The 18,099-nt window shown below is 41.6% G+C and overlaps 2 protein-coding genes across 2 annotated transcripts; both read left to right on the top strand.

Annotated features, from left to right (window-relative positions):
* Positions 1 to 3,035: 3,035 nt before the first annotated feature.
* Positions 3,036 to 5,353, top strand: hoxa5a (homeobox A5a). The gene is made up of 2 exons (XM_080484291.1): positions 3,036 to 3,782; positions 4,417 to 5,353. The coding sequence occupies exons 1-2, from the start codon at positions 3,182 to 3,184 to the stop codon at positions 4,665 to 4,667; spliced, it is 852 nt and encodes a 283-aa protein (XP_080340417.1). The 5' UTR covers positions 3,036 to 3,181; the 3' UTR covers positions 4,668 to 5,353.
* A 7,134-nt stretch (positions 5,354 to 12,487) lies between these two features.
* hoxa4a (homeobox A4a) lies at positions 12,488 to 15,214 on the top strand. The gene is made up of 2 exons (XM_080484288.1): positions 12,488 to 13,532; positions 14,061 to 15,214. Exons 1-2 carry the CDS (start codon positions 13,115 to 13,117, stop codon positions 14,405 to 14,407), a joined length of 765 nt encoding a protein of 254 aa, XP_080340414.1. The 5' UTR covers positions 12,488 to 13,114; the 3' UTR covers positions 14,408 to 15,214.
* Positions 15,215 to 18,099: the final 2,885 nt, after the last annotated feature.

The following is an 18,099-nucleotide window of genomic DNA, read 5'->3' as shown; positions in this document are numbered from 1 at the left end:
CATGGGTTTGCACGTGTAGAAAGGCAAGCGGGAAAACTGTTTTATGTTGTTTTATTTTAAATTCAAATGCTCTTTAGTTTTCGTTTCAAATACTCCGGTATGTAAGGAAGTCGTTTGATGTTACAGTTTTTGGGCTTTATATGTGAGGTGCTGCAGGGTAATACGCTTAACAATAATTGATGTTTGGTAGAGGTGTATATATCCTTTGATGAGCTGCTCTTTTGCATGCAGTACACAATTTGCGTGTTGTTGGATTTAAACGGAGACGTTCTGTTTTGCACAATTCATTGAGCCTATATGGTGGACAGAATATTTGCTCTTTGACGCCCTCCCGTGGATGGACAGGGGGTATTGTGACTGCAGCTCTGTTTTACTGCAAATACATGCAGACTGGAAGTCAGGCAGGTCGAATTCTGAGCGTTCATGCATGTTGCTTTAAAAGTTGCCTATTTCATGTCTATGCGAGTGCGACTCAGAATATTGCAATTTGAAGTGATACACGTGGAGAGCATCAGTGCTGAAAGCAGGATTAACAGAATCTTGAATGACCTTTATTTGACGTACATACACTTAAATATATATAAAAAATTGTTTTAAAATGCATTTTTTATATTTTTTGTTTGGCACATTGACGTTTATGGTGTTGTTGAAAAGTGGCACTGATGTGTGATTTAGTTTGTCGACAAAAATGAATGTTTGCAATACACCAAAAAGGGAAGAAAGAAAAAGACATCCCCCCAAAAAACTAGGGGAATTATTTTTAGTCATATTCTACAACTCACAATGTGTATTTTAAAAAGCCTTTATTTATTCGTTTCTAACTAATCACTCAAGTGTGAGTAGATTTTATTTGTTTGACGTCTTACGAGTGCAAGTGTGTGAAGGTGCCTGCAGAGTGCACTGCCCTCCTTGTTTCCTGCACCAGTGACTCACCACACAACCTCCACCACCACCACCCACCCTCCCCGGCCCCTGACACACGTCTCACACCAGCACACACACTTTTTTCACCACTCCTCTGTCTTTTAGTCCTTACTTAGTTCCTGGGTGTGTCCTTGGCTCAGCTTGAAAAAATAATTTTCGTGGGAACTTGGTCGCCATTGGCCAACTATAAATCAGCTGCTCGGGCTTGACTTGTTTAGCCAACACTAAGTCGGTGTAAGGCCGCCACTCCATGCGCATGCAGGAGCCCGGTATTCACCCTGCCTCGCACAGTGCCTTCTGGGGCTCTACTACCACAAAGAGCACACATACCTGGGACAGAATAAATATTCCATCTCAGTGTTCTTGTCAGTAACACAGGAATGGGCTTGTGCTGGGTAAATTGGCGGCTCTGGGGAAAGGGTATGCGGAGGAAACCAGAGGACAAGTTAATGCCTTATTCCAGAGCCGAAGGTGCCATAAAAATTCCAGGAGAAGGGAACCAAACGGAGCGCGCCGGACGCTGCGCCGAGCCTTTTATTGAGGCGGCACGTCCATGTCAGACCCTGTGCTGTGTGGTGCTTTTATGTTTTTTGTTCACTTCTGACCGCTCTCATGATAGAATTTGGACACTTTTTGATACTTGTCTCTCACGTTTTATACTGCAACATCAAGGTTTTTACTACTACTGTTTAGCGAGACTTTGAATTGTGAAATCAACTCATGCGTCATTTCAAATTGTACATGGAGTGCTTCGTTATTATTATTATTTTTCATGCAAAATATTTCACTAAGTTTGTGGGCGCGAGTTCGAATCTTGAAGGAAGAAGGAAATCAAGCTTAAAAACGAGTCAGTATGAAGTTATTCATAAAGTTACTCGGACTTGACAAGGCGATTCTTCCAAGAGAAGCAGTCGAATCATCTTTTTTACATGTGGAAAACCACTGAACCTCTACATTTCTGACGTGTACGAGACCGAATAGCAAATAAAGATATTTTTGTCCGTTTCGACATTTGTAAAAAAGCTATTTGAACCATGAAAAACTTTGCTTTTAAACACCATCTTATTTCTTCTTCTAGTCTTTCGTATTTCTATGTATTCCAAATTGACACCACAAAGCTTTGAACTGTAAGATTTCTACAAAAAAGAAAAAGAAAAAGGAGAAAAAAGAAATTAAATGTGATGATCTATGTTCTGTTGATATACAAATAAAATAATCGGGCTGCATCTTATAATCCTGACTGTTTTACGGTGAATTTGACGAAAGACTCGGCTTTAAATAACACCGAAATAACGGGTTGCGTACCACAGGCTCGTGTTAGTGATCATCTAAATGTCTGTGGTTTGGCATCGTTAACATTTAACTTTCTTATAAACAATATTTGTGTGTTCATATAAAGCCTATACATGCAGTTATTAATTTTCAATGTTGGATAAACGACAGGCCTCGGATGGCTGTCTATGTGGTATTATTCGATCATATGATGTTCAGTTTTATGTCCTCTCAACAAACATTTATTTATTAGTATTTTTTCCCCGTGAGGGGTCGTTCAGTTATTTCACGATTATAAGGAAAAACGTGTTAAAACGCGCAGCCATGCCTTGAATGGGCTTTTATTCCATTAAGTGCAGAGTATTCACACCCATCGCCTATCATAACGTGCATAACAGATTCTGATCGAATTATTTCTGTACACTATCATCGCGGAGATTGCACTCCCAGCATGTCACTTGTTGTATTGTTTAGGAGCCCGTTGTTTTTTTTTTTTTTTTTGCCGCAATGGTCGTTAACCTCGGAATGACCCCGTGCGGAGCCCACGCCTCGGAAAGCGCCGCAGACACGCAGTGCAACAGTTGAACCAGAGGATGGCGCACCACGACAATCCAAAACACCCGAACCGTGCCTGAGAGTTTGCCCCAGCTCCAAGCGCATGGAGGCGCGCACCCTCCCCCTCCCACCCAGTATTTCCTGCGTGCACGAGTTTACCTCTGGAGGTCACCAAGCAGGATTTACGACTGGTCAACAAAAGCACGTGATTCCTTGCCGTACCCCATATTTGGGTGCCTACGTAAGAGAGAATCAAGTCCATGTCCCACTCATTTCCATAATTCATCATAAATTGTGCAAGGGTGCTATAGGACGCGCTAAACCATAAGAGCCACAAATCAAGAACACAGGTTTATACTGTTTACGGCTAAAAATAACTAAAAATACACAAACAATACCGACAACCAGCAAACGGTGGAACTGTCAACAAATGAGCTCCTATTTTGTGAACTCATTCTGCGGTCGCTATCCCAATGGCGCGGACTTCCAGTTACATAATTATGGAGACCATAGTACTGCAAACGAGCAATACAGGGACTCCACAGCCATGCACTCTAGCAGGTACGGGTATGGCTACAACGGAATGGACTTAACAGTCGGGCGGACCGGTGCCGGACACTTTGTGGGCAACGAGCGGACGCAGGGCTACTCCCCGAGTCACTCAGCGGCAACGACAGCGTCCGTGGAGCCTGTCAGGTATAACCAGTCCACCGGCAGCAACGGGAACTCGTCTCTATCGCCTCCACCTGACCCGCTCCCCTGCTCCTCCGTCGCCAGCAGCTCGTCCCCGGTCACCGAGACGCAATCCCAGCACAGAGCCGTAAAAAACTCCATACCCACGCCCTGCTCGACCCCGTGTGCGAGTTCGAACGGAGGAGGCACGCTGCTGCTCAGTCGGGACTGTGTGTCCAAAGCTTCCCCCCTGGAGGAAGAGAAGCCTGCGGGAAGCGCACCGACAACTCCTCAAAATGTCACCGACTCCAGTCAGCCGCAGATATATCCGTGGATGAGGAAACTACACATAAATCATGGTAATCTGCCCTGTTTACTGATATTCTTTCGATTCTGTGTGTTGTGTAGAAACCTAGTGTTTCTTTACTGCAAAAAATAAAAACGACCTTCTCGTATCGTATCCAGGCTCTTTCATGCCTACAAACAAAGTTGTGTAAAAATTGCCACTGCGTTAGTTTGCTGTTATTTTAATACTAGAAAAACATACTTTGCAAAAGGACATATGACATATGACATGATATGAGTGTATCCCAGGTACGGAGTAATATTACAAAGAAGATTAAATTTACTTTTGATATATTTGATTGTTCTCGGATAAATGTCTTTTCGCTTAGCTATTGTGATCCTCTTTGATGCAAGTCAGGCTATAATTCTTAATATTTCACTGCAATATTTCCTTTCTGCGAAATGCATTTGAAAATACCTTCATCTAACTTAATTACCTATATTTTCTTATTCACTGTGGAGTATTTGGTGCCACTTGTGTCTCAGTCGTGATTTAGGTTTCGCATTTTCTTTTTGCTTTTTGCTAAAATAATATAATTGTGACGAATATGTAATTAAGCAGAAATGTAATTGGAAAAAAGTTATCAATGTGTTATTAATAAACGAGCTGCATCTGATATGTATCTTCAACTCTTGTTTGTGCATTAGATTTAGCTGGTCCGGAGGGGAAGAGAGCCAGAACTGCATACACCCGGTACCAGACCCTGGAGCTGGAGAAGGAGTTCCACTTCAACCGGTACCTGACCCGCAGGCGGAGGATCGAGATCGCCCATGCCCTCTGCCTCTCAGAGAGACAGATCAAAATCTGGTTTCAGAACCGCAGGATGAAGTGGAAGAAGGACAACAAGCTAAAAAGCATGAGCATGGCGGCTGCAGGCGGGGGAGTCTACAGGCCCTGATATTCCCAACTCGACCACCTGATTACGAGCTCCACAAAAATAAAAAAGATTGTCATATCAACTCCTGTTCCTATTCCAGAAAGCGCAGAGACTTGTAAACGGGCTGGACAAAGATGCGCCCCACCTCAGCTTTCTGTATGCCCAGCAGTCCAATTATATTCCCTAATATTATGTTCTTTTTACTCCCTCAGTGGTTATGCTTATGTGCGTAAAATGCATTATGTACAGTTGTCTAGATTTAGAAGTTAAAAAAAACAAATTGAAATAAATGTTTGTTTAAGTTATTTCTTGTTCAGACGGGAAAAAAAATAAAAATGTCAAAGCTTGAAATGCTACCTGCCGCAAATAAATCCAGTAAAAAAAGAAACCTGTGTGATGCACTCAACAATAACAGCTTAATAAATAAGATGGTTGAGGATGAGTTAATTTGTGTTTAGCCTCCGTTTTCTATGTATGTACTGTATATGTATGTATTTATTTGTTTGATGTATTGTCAGATAACTTGCTTCCAAAAAGTAGAGCCAGCAGAGTACGTATACGCCTTTGTGTGGTTTTTGTATGCGTCGTGAACACGTGTATGGACAAAGGTGCCGACTCACCCTTGTATGTACAGTAGCTGTGCCTGGTATCTTTGTTTTTGCAGGAGTCGCTGTTTGCGTTGTTCACCATGGGCGCAACATCTTAGTAAAAAAAAAAGTGTTTTGTCTGTTTTCTCTTTAGCTGTTTTTATGTGGAGGGTCCCACAGTAAATGCCATTGCCTATGTGTATAGCTCCATCGTGATAAGCTTTTTGTAAATGTTTTTAAAAGACTGGAAGTCAAGATATACTATAATAATAATAATAATAATAATAATAATAATAATAATGATAATGATCATGATCATGATGAACCTGATGGCCGTTATAATAAACTTTCTACTGGAACGGCAACCTGCCAGTGAGTTTTTGTACTTGTGTTTAACACTTTTATGTCTTTGTGCCACACCAGAAATGACTCACAATTTCCTCTTTGGTCACATATCCTGAAATCGATTGCATGTGTTGTGCAGAAAAAACAACAAAAAAAAACAACAACTGGCACACTTCACTCAAGTTAAACGTCACCGAATTCAACAGGTCCCATTGACTGAAAGCTGCTGGTTTTACTCACCTTACTCACGCGCTGGGGGCTTTTGGGGTCCTTGGCCACTTACGGGCTCCTGGGGCCGGGTGTCCCTTTTACGCACAGACTCCTGGGCTATTCCCGGAGAGTTAGCTCGACTTTTAAAGCTGTAAACTTTATTAGGGCCGGTTTTGGCTCTCTGACATTTGGGTGCTAAATGAATGGGGGTTTTGTCTATGAATTAGATCGTAAAAATCATCCGGAGAGCGGCCAGATAGGCTCACTGGCCATAAACGGTCACGTGGTAGCCATTAAAGTAAGTTTTATGGTTTTGGGGAGTTGACAGTATATTGCACATAACATATAATCGCACTGACGGCGAGGCTTCGTCTGACTCTCTCTTTGCAGGCTGTAAGTGTTACTTGACCGGTACAGACCATCACTATGACTCAGTCTGCCTCAGTATGGACCGGACGCACTCCAGGGTGAGGACCGCGTCTCTGGGTAAGTTTCTCTAGACGAGCCGGTAGCCTCTGAACAGCCAGCCTCTGTTTAACAGTCTTATTATTGTATTCGCTCCCTCTATCCGTCCCTATTAGTCCATTACACTAATTTGTCAGTTGTGGAGTGCTGAATTCTGGTCTCGGCAGATGTTGCGCAGGGTTGGGTCCGGCTCATGGCTATTTAATTGCTTCCTTCCCCGTGTAACTTGTTTCCCTCCATCTGTGGTGTAACTCATAATCCATTTTTACATGTTGGATAATTATCTCTGTGTCCATTTCCACCCCCACAAACTTGGAGTTGTTGTCGTTTTATTACATTGGAGGATTCACAGACAGTGAGCCAGAAAGTTTCCAAGGGGCTCGTCGAGTGTGTGTGGATTTCCTTCATAAAGTTAAACACTCATGCAGACCACGCAGATTTACAGCGATTCGGGTTTGATTGGATTCTATATGGGCTGATGACTTTTGGAAGTTGTAGGTCTATCCCTGAGAAAAAAAAGTTGGAGTTCTACTGAGCGCTGCGTGCGCGCCACATGTTGACACCGTGTATGGCTTTAGGGCAGGCTGTAAACAGTGTCAAGTAAACACAACAAGGAAAGAAACAGCAGCAGGGCAGACATTTAAAAGGAATTCCGTTTTGTGTCAACCAAGTCGTTTTGTGTTTGGGGTTGAAAAGTTCAAATGACCTCTTTAAATCCACTCTCGCTCTGTGGTGACCTCTTGGCTGGCCACAGTGAAACGGGTCAGCAGTGGACACTGACTCTCAAATACATCAACTAAGAAACTGATACATCTTTGGCTTAAAGTATATAACAGTAATTTTGTTGGATTTTCACCCTCAAATGGATGTGTGACTCAAAGCGCTTGTTTGAAATCCTCAAAGGAAACTTATAAAATAACTTATTTGGGCCTTCATTGAATTTTTATGAACAAAAGGTGTTCATTGGACTTTGTGTAATTTTGGTGCCTCTGCGAATTTGCAAAGGTCACACTGTTTGACAGCGACAATACTTCAAAATCTGGGTTTTATTGTTTTGGGCGGAAGGCCTTCATCATTAGAAAATCATTGGAAGCTATTTCTGAACCTTAAAATAACAAATAAACAGGTATATCTATAATTGAGCTTTCATGACCATTTAATTCTCTCTTCCTGGCTTTTAAGGCTTTCAAATCTGAATTCAATGACATGTTCTATACAATTAAGTGGATTTCTCTTATCGATTTATTGTTTAACTCTTTCAGTTATACATTATATAAAAAAAATGCCTTGTCTTTGGTGATCTTAACATTTAACGGTATATTGCTGAAAACCCCCAATTCTTTACTGAACAAAACTAAACCACTGGTCACCATCCTCAGAAAAATAAGGACGTCGACTCCTTTCAGTTGAATCCTGCACAGGGAGAAAAAGATAATAGGTCAAAGCAAGAGGACGACTGTATGAAAATTAAAAACCTTTGCCAATATTTCAAAAGGAGAAATTCGACAGGGCCCCATGTGCGGCGCACTGCCAGGCAGAGAGAGAGGGGAGCGCTGCAGGTTCATGTGGAGGTCAGCCACAGCACCAAGATAAATCTGCATCCTCTCAGAGCCACCAGCAGAGCTCGCTTTAGGCCAAGTTCACTGTCACACTGCTGCATAGCGAGGGGAAAACCACTCACACACCCACGGTGGCGCGCGCGTACACGCGCCTCCACGTTAATGACACGTTCGCTTGGCGTTGCCTATAAGCATAATGCGTGTAAATGAAGTTATAGCAAAGGGCCGAGAGCCTGTGGTAATATCCTGCACCGGAGGAGAAGGCTGCGGAGAGTGAGTGAGAGAGAGACAGAGGGCGGATAAAACTTGCAGTGTTGCCTCCAACAAAGACTGTTGGCTGCTTTGGGTGCTCTAACGCTAATGAATGATTTGCATATTTTACGGCCCTATTAGTCTTGAGTGGGAGCTTTCTGGATTTATCTCTTCAACCCTGTGGTCGTTGGAAACATCACAAAGTCACAATCGCATTTTAGATTTTGTGCTGGCATCTTCTGCGCTCATCAAATGTGTGAGAATGATCCTCGTGATGGCGAGAGATGTACACATTGTTAAAATCAACTTTTCGTTTGAATGAAAGGAGGGGGGGCACTGATGAGAGAGACATAGCTGCAGAAGAAAAGGAAAAATTGGGGTCAAAAGTTTACGCGCTGAACAAGTCACCGTCATCTGTTCACTCGGAGCTTGATGCCAGCCTCATAATAGCGATCTTGACTCTCCACACAAAAGGCAGAATAGCTTTGCATTACATATGTTGCACGGTGCACTCCAGGTGAACCCTGGAAGCGCAGTGACCTCGCGTTAGGGACCAGGGGAGAGGAGCCCCCCACCCGTCCCCTGCAACAAGATTGAGTGGCTTTCGTTTTATTAGGGCGGTTGATTGGTGAATTTCCTTTGAATAAATTGCATTTGATATGTTTGGGGACGAGGGCAAAATTTGCATTCTGAGGATTGATACTTTCGACCCGGTCACAGGGTAATGGGAAGGCCCACGGCCCCCAACATGAGCCCCCGGATCCCTTAAAAAACATTTAGCCCCTCTCTTCCTGATCAGCTGAATAGAAGCCCTTTTAAAAGACAGAAATGGCACAGATGTTTTTGTGACTCTTAAAGGAACTCATTTCATTTTTCAAATTTTTATCCAAAATCGTTTTTGTCTTCTTTGCGTCTTTCATTTGTTCCTTCGCCTATGAATGATCATACCCCAAAAAATCCGTAAGAAAATAAAAGTGTTAACCTTTAACTGCGGGTATGAATACACCTTCGAGAATAGCACGCACCATTTTAACAGGACGACACTAAAATAAATTAAAGCTTTACATATTATGTTTTAAATCTCGCCTATATGGTAAAACTCTCTCAATAAACAGAAAATCAAGAGTTTTGACCTTAATCTATATTTCTCAAAAAACTCGATCATTGATCACCTACAAATAGTCAGATGCGATATCGCAACAAATTCATTATTTATTATATTAATGTGAAATAAAATTAATATAAGCTTTCTATTTTGAAAAACACCAAAGGTTTTTTCATGCGTAATTTAATCATATTCACCATGATGAAGGGAAATATTAAAAAATATACTCATATGAAAGAAAACATCTCCGGGTAAAGAGTGAAAAGCACCCGTTAAAAGCCACCTATATAACTATAAATGAACCCATTATATGTCGAATTTGTTCAACTGCAAGTGCAAAAAATTATTAATAACTATTGTTAAAACATATGACCAAATTCAGTCAAATGTACAACTCTGTTGATATACACATTTGATCCTTATTATATGATACAAGATTTGGCATAAATATGAGCCAAATTGTTTGATACTTTCAGGCCCCGAATATACTCTAGAATTGCTTTAAACACTCTGTCTAATTGGCTATTTGGGCAGCTTTTCTGCAGTTTGGCCCATATGTTGTCATTTGTACGTTTTGAGAACATTCGCTTGAAACTGTTGCCTGAAGTCTTGAATCCCCTCTATATACATCTGGTTGCATCACGTAGAGGAGTGAGGGCAGTCTTAATACACTTTTCTCACAAGATGCACCAACTTTTTCGCCATTTTTCCTCAGGTTTTTCTGCTTTAAAAAAAAAAAACTCTCCACGTGAGTTCATTCAATGTTTATAACCAATGTGAACAGAAACTCATGTCCACATTTATTAATTTCAAAAGTCACGTTCAGTTTTCAATTTTTGTCTCCAGTGGTGCAAAGGTCAATCACACACGACACGTCTTTAAAGAGAAGAAAATATTTATTATCAGTGTTTACCTGCAACAAAATATTTCCATAAAGGCATGAAATGTGTTTTTTATCCTGGATCCTTGGCACATTTTGAATGCAGAGAGGATTTCTCATCCCGTTGTCATTCAGGGCTCCACACAGACAGGAGACCTTGTGAGAGCCATCTGCAATCTGTCACCATCGTCACAGCACTTCTCTGATAATCTAAATTTACAGTAAACTGTCAGCATGATGAATATTGCTTAAATAGACCTTCACTTCACGGTATATATACAGTGAAAGCGGACACCCAGCGTAGGCTGTTGGCTCAGGTTATCCTGGAATCAAATGTTAACAAAACAAAAGATTGTGTTCACATCAAACGCAAAGTAGGTCTTAAATTTTGCGGAGCATCAACTGTGAAATGACGAGATGATTTGACTTTGCCGATAAGATTTTGCCTTTAAACCCACGATTAAATTGGATGTTTCTAATTTGCAATGTGTTTTTGGCACACCGTGGATAATTTCAGGTGCCTCAAACAGAAGCAGCTTGCAGGCCTGGAAGTGAGATGGCACTAAATCGCAATCCAACAGGCCTCTTTTTCGGGCTGTGAATTCAAATCTTGAGGCCATACGTTTTAATAAAGTTACTCACAGCTGAATAACAAGCAACACGGAGACCGATGTGTGAAACAGCCACTGTTATTCACGCAAGGATACCTTACAGTAAGTGGATAATAGCCGAGATGACCTGGTCCATATTTATACAGGACCTATATATAATGGAATGGCAGCTGACTGTAAATTTAGATATCATGTGAAGTCGTCTTACCCGTTGACATTATGTTGACATATTGCCTCTCAGGTGGTCTCTCGGCCATACGGATACAGCGGATCTTCGGAGGAAAGTACATCAGCTGCCATTTACAATGAGTTAGGTGAAGGGGACGCCTGTGAGATACACAAGGTGGCTGCTGTGCCTCACAGCAACAGTGTGCAACCATGAAGTGAATGGCAATTTTTGTACTGTGCGCTTTTCAGTCATCTGCATCAGAACGCCCCAAAAAAATCTGCAGCCGATGATACGCAATATAAAAATAAAATTACGTTGCTGGTCATGTGCAGCACATCTGTTTATTTCTATGAGTTTTATGAGCTCGTTTTTGTTTTGGTGTTTTTTAGTTTATTTTCGCATGCATGCATTCATATTTTATCTCACAGCACATTATGAGCTCCTGAAATCGTTGTAGGTCTTTTTGTATCGCATTTTTGAAATCCTTTGTGGACCTTAGTGGTTGCTGGCCCACGCTGAGTGCTCTCCCATCGCCCCCGGAGCTGAACAGAGCCTTCAAAACTGAAGTCCAAGTCCGGGGTGAACCCCAGGTCACTGCGTCTAACAGATATGAAAATGTCGCCTCTTTGGAAAAAAGGGCACGCCTTGTTGTTTAACAAAGACTGTCAATGGGCAAGATTAATCAGAAACAAAATGGAAACGGTGTCACTTTGGGGTCAGGCAGAAGTTATCTCTGTTTGGGGGAGTGAAGAGAATGGGGGGGTGGGAGACAAGAGAGAAGAGAGAAAAAAGGAGAGAAAAGAAAAGCTTTCAATATTTCCGAAGTTTGGCCTCTTGTTTCTCCATGCAGGGGCCTTGTTGACGTGGACAGTGTGGATCTGCTTTGTGAAAAGCTGCTGCATCTGCAAGGGACGCAGATACAGTGTGCCATCACCGATATGGAGGGGAAACAGGACGTGGACGTGAGGGCTGACGGCGAGAAACACGGTCAGTTTCTCTTCATTTTGTATTATACAGACAGAGAAAGTTACTAAAATACTGTAATATTATCGTTGCATCCACAGGTATGAGAATATTATTATTATTATTATTATTATTATTATTATTATTATTATTATTATTATTATTATTATTATTATTATTATTATTATTATTATTATTATTGATAAATCCAAATATCCTATGCTGGTAAATTGTTCTTTGGCTCTACAATAATGTGACAAAACAGAGGAGGGACTTTTTATTTTACCAGTATTTATAGCATACGTTTCACACAAATACTTGCTTGTTGGAGGATTAGCAGAAATCTTAAAAAATGGAATAACAGTCTGAGCTGTTTTTCTAGCATGCAGACGTATTGTACCTGACACATCTTATTCTAAATTATATTTGCTGCATGGTTTATTGATAGTCAGTTCTGACTTCCTTGCTGGTCAGTTGTTTTAAACGGTGTTTGAATGATTTTTCCAATCGTAAGCAACACGTAACAACTGTTAGTATGTGGGGTTTCATGCTGTCAACAACAAGTTTATCATGGTATTATTGCAGGACAACAAGAAAAACAACTAAACTAGATTGTTGTGATGTGATGGCATTCATTGCAGTGACATGTGGCTGTTGTTTATCTATACATGTTTGCAACTGAAGGCGGGTTTATTGTACTTTCGAATGCATGAATCCAGACTTTATAGATGCACAAGCTTCATGTGCAGACTGTAATGTCCGCAGTAAACCGGCTCTTCAGCTGGACAGAGAGCTTGCGCACATCACTGTTTTGAGTGCGATATTGCACTGTGCGGTGATTCATAGGAGTATTTCTGTGATTGTATTTTATTCTCAAGCAAAACTCAACTCCACCAACCTGTATTGATGTTTGTTTTTTTCAAAGATAGTGCTTTGTTTGTGCATAACCTTTTTAATCATCAATTTGACTCGTGTGTGCCATCCACTTTCTGTTTCACTCGAGTGCTTCACATGCAGGAGAAGCCTCACCCATATAAGTTTGGCTCTTTGCAGTAAACAAGTTAGTTTATTGGTTTTGCTTTATATGCTGTGATTTAATAAGGAAAACACCAACGTAAGCCAGTCCGAGCGGCGCTGGTGGTACCAGTGCCATGCTTTCCATTGGTTCCTGTTTACATGATGCCCACAGGACACGCGGTGATTGGTGGCTCCTCGCACGTGACCAGGCAACTTTGTACATTTGACAGGGAGTAGGAGGGTTTTGGGGAGATCAGAAAAACGACAGCGCGATAAAAATTAGTATTGTTGCACTTCACAAATTAATGACCATGAGTTCCTACTTGATAAACTCCAACTATATCGAGCCATCCTTTCCTCCATGCGACGAATATCAGCAGAGCGGATACATCCCCAACCCCGGCGACTACTACGAGCGGCCAAAAGATACGGGCTTTCCCCATCACGACGAGCCATCCTATCCGAGGTCAAACTACACGGAATCGGGATATGATTACGGTAACGTCCCCGCCGCTGGACTCGACGATTTCAGCGATGGCCACCACGCACAGCCGCAGCCGGTTCCACAGAGCCACGGTCCGCGTCTCACCGCGGCCCCAGACGGTGGCGCAGGGGCAAATGCCAGCAAAGACTGCAGCCTCGCCGGTGAGGTATATCCCGGCGTGGCGAAGGGCAAGGAGCCGGTGGTCTATCCTTGGATGAAAAAGGTCCACGTTAACACCGGTGAGTTATCGTCACGGTTAAACAGCAGAACCACTGAGAAACAACCACTGGAACACACGCACGCCTATTGAGGCGGCACTAGTAGCAGCCCTTACAACAGCAATTTACGACTATCGAGCAGCAGGGTCGGTAATTAAGGACCCTCGTAAATTTTATTGCCTGTGTTCGTCTGTCGGGGCCATGTGCCTTTGTTGCTTTTTAACCCAAACTACCTCCACCACTGGAGCCCGGCCAAACTGTAATATTCAACCCCGCTGTTTTGTTAATCATTTCTGAGCTTGATCTGTCCCTGGATGCGAATGCTTGTACACTCGACATCTCCATATTGAGGTCATGCCTGTTAACTGAAACAAGAAATGGAGTAATGCAAACAAAACGGCTGTAATTTCCCCGACCAAACACTGAAATATTTTAGTTTTACACCCCATAATGTGTCCAGTGGCGGAACTAAGGGCTTTAGAATAAACGCTATCAACCTGCATGTAACACCTGCTTGCTTGCCTGTGTATGGCTTTTCCCCCCTCTCAGTCAATGCCAGTTACAATGGAGGAGTGCCCAAGAGGTCCCGCACTGCCTACACCCGCCAGCAGGCTCTGGAGCTGGAGAAGGAGTTCCACTTCAACCGGTACCTCACCCGGCGCAGACGGGTGGAAATTGCGCACACCATGTGTCTGTCCGAGCGCCAGGTCAAGATCTGGTTTCAGAACCGGAGGATGAAGTGGAAAAAGGAGCACAAGCTTCCCAACACCAAGATCCGCTCCTCAAGCTCGGCCTCGTCTTCATCCTCGGGGCCCCAGCAGCAGCAGCAGCAGCAGCAGCAGCAAATCAAAACAGGCCAGCAGCTTGTCCCCACGCCGTGCACCGCGGGTCTATAGTGCACGAATGGACCCAACCCCAACTAAACCCAATCCAGACTGAGATGGCGAATAACACAAGTGGAATTTCATGGACCGATTCTCAGTATTTTACACACACATGGTGTTATCTCTTTCTCCCCGCCCTTGCCATTGGGCCCCTGTCACATCCTTTGTACCCTCTCCCCTCTCCGGCTGTCCTCGCGCTCTTCATATAAGCTTGAAATTCACCTTTAATTGCCACGGTGGCAACTGAAGTGTTTATATATTTGTTTATTATTATGAAAGAAGGATAACGCACATTCAAAACGTAGGACTTGGAACAAAATGTATCATTGCAGTTAAAACTGAATGATGTGAAAGTAAGTCTGAACTCATTTTTTCTATGTTCTCTTTTATTTTGTATTTTTTTATTATTGCTCATGGAAAGTTCTAATATACTTGAAAGATATTTAGTGAGACTCTGTAGACGCCTGTTAAGAAACCAGACGGCTGTTTTAGAGATAAGGCATCAGTCAGAGTAGAAGTGTAGTCAGTGTGTTTGAGTGGGTCGGTTTACTGTTGAATGTAGTCCAAGTGACTTTCACATCTAATGTACATAGACAAATCATAATGAAGGCACAAATAAGGAGAGTGTTTCGTCAAATAGGTTTATGTTTCTTGTTGTTGTGAGGTCCAGTTTTATTTGTGCTAGTGCGTCCTCTGTTGTGCTGTGCTCTAAACTGTGAATATCTGTATTTGTCGTCTCAGTAATGATTGTTGTAATGTAGGTTAGTGGAGGATAAATCTGTCCTTGTGAAATAAACGTGTACTTCACTGATAAGGCTGACATGGCTTCTGGATGTTCTGTCACGGCAAATTCGGATTTCACCGAAACGCAACATGTCACGCAGTTATTGCGATCTGAAAAAATACCTTTTGGTTTGTCGTTAAAAATATGATGCACACGGATTTTTTTATTTATTTATATAATTTTAGACCCCAAACACTTTCATTCTCTTAAGTTCTGTGTCACTGATCAAAAGTGCGTGTTTAAAATTATTGGTTTCCTTTAATTACAAAAATGTGTGGTGGTGTTTAATTAAATTGTTCCTTACACACAAAATAAATACAAGCAGTATTTTAATAAGCATTTTTATTTCATTTATACAAAGATATAACGTGGAAATCAATGCGCAACGACAATTCTCCGAGATAAAAAAAAAATAATTTTAGGTCATAAATGTGAAGTTGCATTCAGTTCATAACTGAGTGTGGATCAGGGAGTGCGTTAACATGTACACACTGTGATAACACGCTGTTAATTGTATGTTACGTTTTTCAAGGGCGCGCTGTCTTAAAGTCTTAAGCGTAAAATGCGCATGAACTTCATGTGCATTTTCACGGCTTAAGATGAGATTTGTTAGGAATATGGTCGAGTCAGATATCATCTCTTGGCTGTGAAGCTTCGCAGGTTTCACTGACACAGGAATCATGCCAAACCCAAATTGTTAAATGTATCCGGCCACACATATTGTTCTGACTGGCCGAGATTTCAGCCATCCTTAGTGCACCAGAGTGTGAGTGTTGGTCACTACCTGCTACATCCAAACAATAGGGAGTTCAGCTGGGGGACACGGCCGACTCTGACCAATCACCGGCTCGCAGCACTTCGTCTGACCCCTGACCTTTCGACACACACAATGTTCAGATCATACATCAGCGCTGCGACCTCTGCAAGCTTTTTCTTCTCATATGAAATTTACCCAGAATCGGGGAGGAAACAAAAACAGTGCTCAGGGCTACATTTGCAGCACAAAATGTCCATAGAGTTATCTTAGAGACAGATTCTCTGCAAATCATCACAGAAATACCATATCAGGATGTGTAGAGCAAATATGAGCTGCTGCTATTGTGCATGTTTTTTACGTCCTTGTTTAACTTGGTAGTGATCGTTTCAGCTCAATGAATATGTCAATAAATGCATAACAAATGGCATTGTAGTGCAGTCAGTCGTAAATTAACTGACATTCACCCAAAAAAAATCGCCCTCAAAATTAGACGCAGTGAGGAACCGCTTACAAATGAGAATTTGTGTATATTTTAGACACAATCAATATGATTTTAATAGCAAATGTTGTGTCACCCAGAATACACATAAAAAAACAAGTAGTTAACAAATTTGCAGCAGAAATATCTAAAATCTCTTCAGCTATGTTCAGGGACTTTTGCCGCAGCATGGACGCTGTGTAGGAGATGGCACTGGCTGATTGGCACCGATTTTGCGCAGACTCCAAAAAGTCCAACTATGGCTAAATTACAGATTTCAAGTCATTTGATTCACGAATAGAGGTCACTTCCAATGTGCTGAAAATTTAATTCGCCTCTTCACGTGACTTGTTGAATAATGAATGCCCCCGGGGTCAGAAATAGATCTGAAAATCTGAGTTATTTTCATTTGAAGTGATCCTCTGCAGGGTGCGAGTCAGGGCTCCTGTCTTCTGACAAAATTCCTTTCGCTGGACACTGACCGTCATGACTTGTGAGTAGATTTGGCTCATTCTTACTTTGTGGGAGTCATTGAACTACTGAGACAATATTTCACGTATTTAAAAAATCATTGGCTTTTTGCTCAATTTGATCAATACTGGAATGTAAATTTGTTGCCCTGATTGGCGCTGCTCTGGAGTCAAACGGGGCATTTGTTTTTTTCAGTTTTTGAGAAATATATTGAATTGCATTTTCAACTGGGTACTAGTGGTAACACCTTACGTATTCAAGATAGTGGAATATATATCATGTTTCAAGGTGATATTGTGATCCAAGACAACTTTGCTCAACTTTTGCTATCAGACCAAGACGAGCTTGGTCCATTAGTTCTACATTGTTGTTAAAAACTACTTCATTAGTTACCTTCATTTGAAGACGTACACTTTGTAGACTGTAGAGATCAAATGAGAACAAGGTAGTCACTGACACATCAATAACTTGACATGAAATTAAAACCAGCCGAAGGCAAAAACAACTTCAATCAATTCATCCAGTTAAAAATAGAGGTATTTCTATGCATGAAGTTAATACAAAATGAATGAACGTCACCTCGTCGATTACTTTCGCGTTTAAGCAATAATTACTTGGGACGTGTTGCTTTGAATAATCAGTAAAAGGAACATTCAAAGCCAACTTGTGGGTGAAAAATCATCATCATTATTATTATTATTATTATTATTATTATTATTATTATTATTATTATTATTATTATTATTATTACATTTCCAACTTATAACAACAAGCAATTGTACGTGACAATCAAAATCACTTTATTACAACGATAAACAAACAGTATTGAGTGTTGATCTGTTTACAGAGAACACTCCTTACAGTGAAGGGGTGTTGAATTCCGTCTTAGCCTCTATGTGGTCCGGTGTAAACCTCACAGAAAGAGTGATCTTCTGCTCAGACTAGTATGACTAAGAGCTCCGATTGTCAACATTGTGAGAAGATATGGAACTCTTTCTGGCAGATATCCACAGGTCTGCAACTCCTTTTAGCGGAGGAGTGATAAGGAGCCCTGGTTTGTGTAAATATCTCCAAATCATTTGTTTTATGGTAACCGTGCTGAAATGTAAAATAGAATCAATCATCTACTTTTTGAGAAGGTCTCGAAAACAATGCATCAAAAAGTGGAAAAAAGCATGGAACCAGCTGAGAGCCTTTGATTTTCGTCTTCTCGT

The sequence above is a fragment of the Lipophrys pholis genome, assembly GCF_963383615.2.
Source record: "Lipophrys pholis genome assembly, chromosome: 17".
Taxonomy (NCBI): domain Eukaryota; kingdom Metazoa; phylum Chordata; class Actinopteri; order Blenniiformes; family Blenniidae; genus Lipophrys; species Lipophrys pholis.
This window is presented reverse-complemented; position numbering and strand designations above follow the sequence as displayed.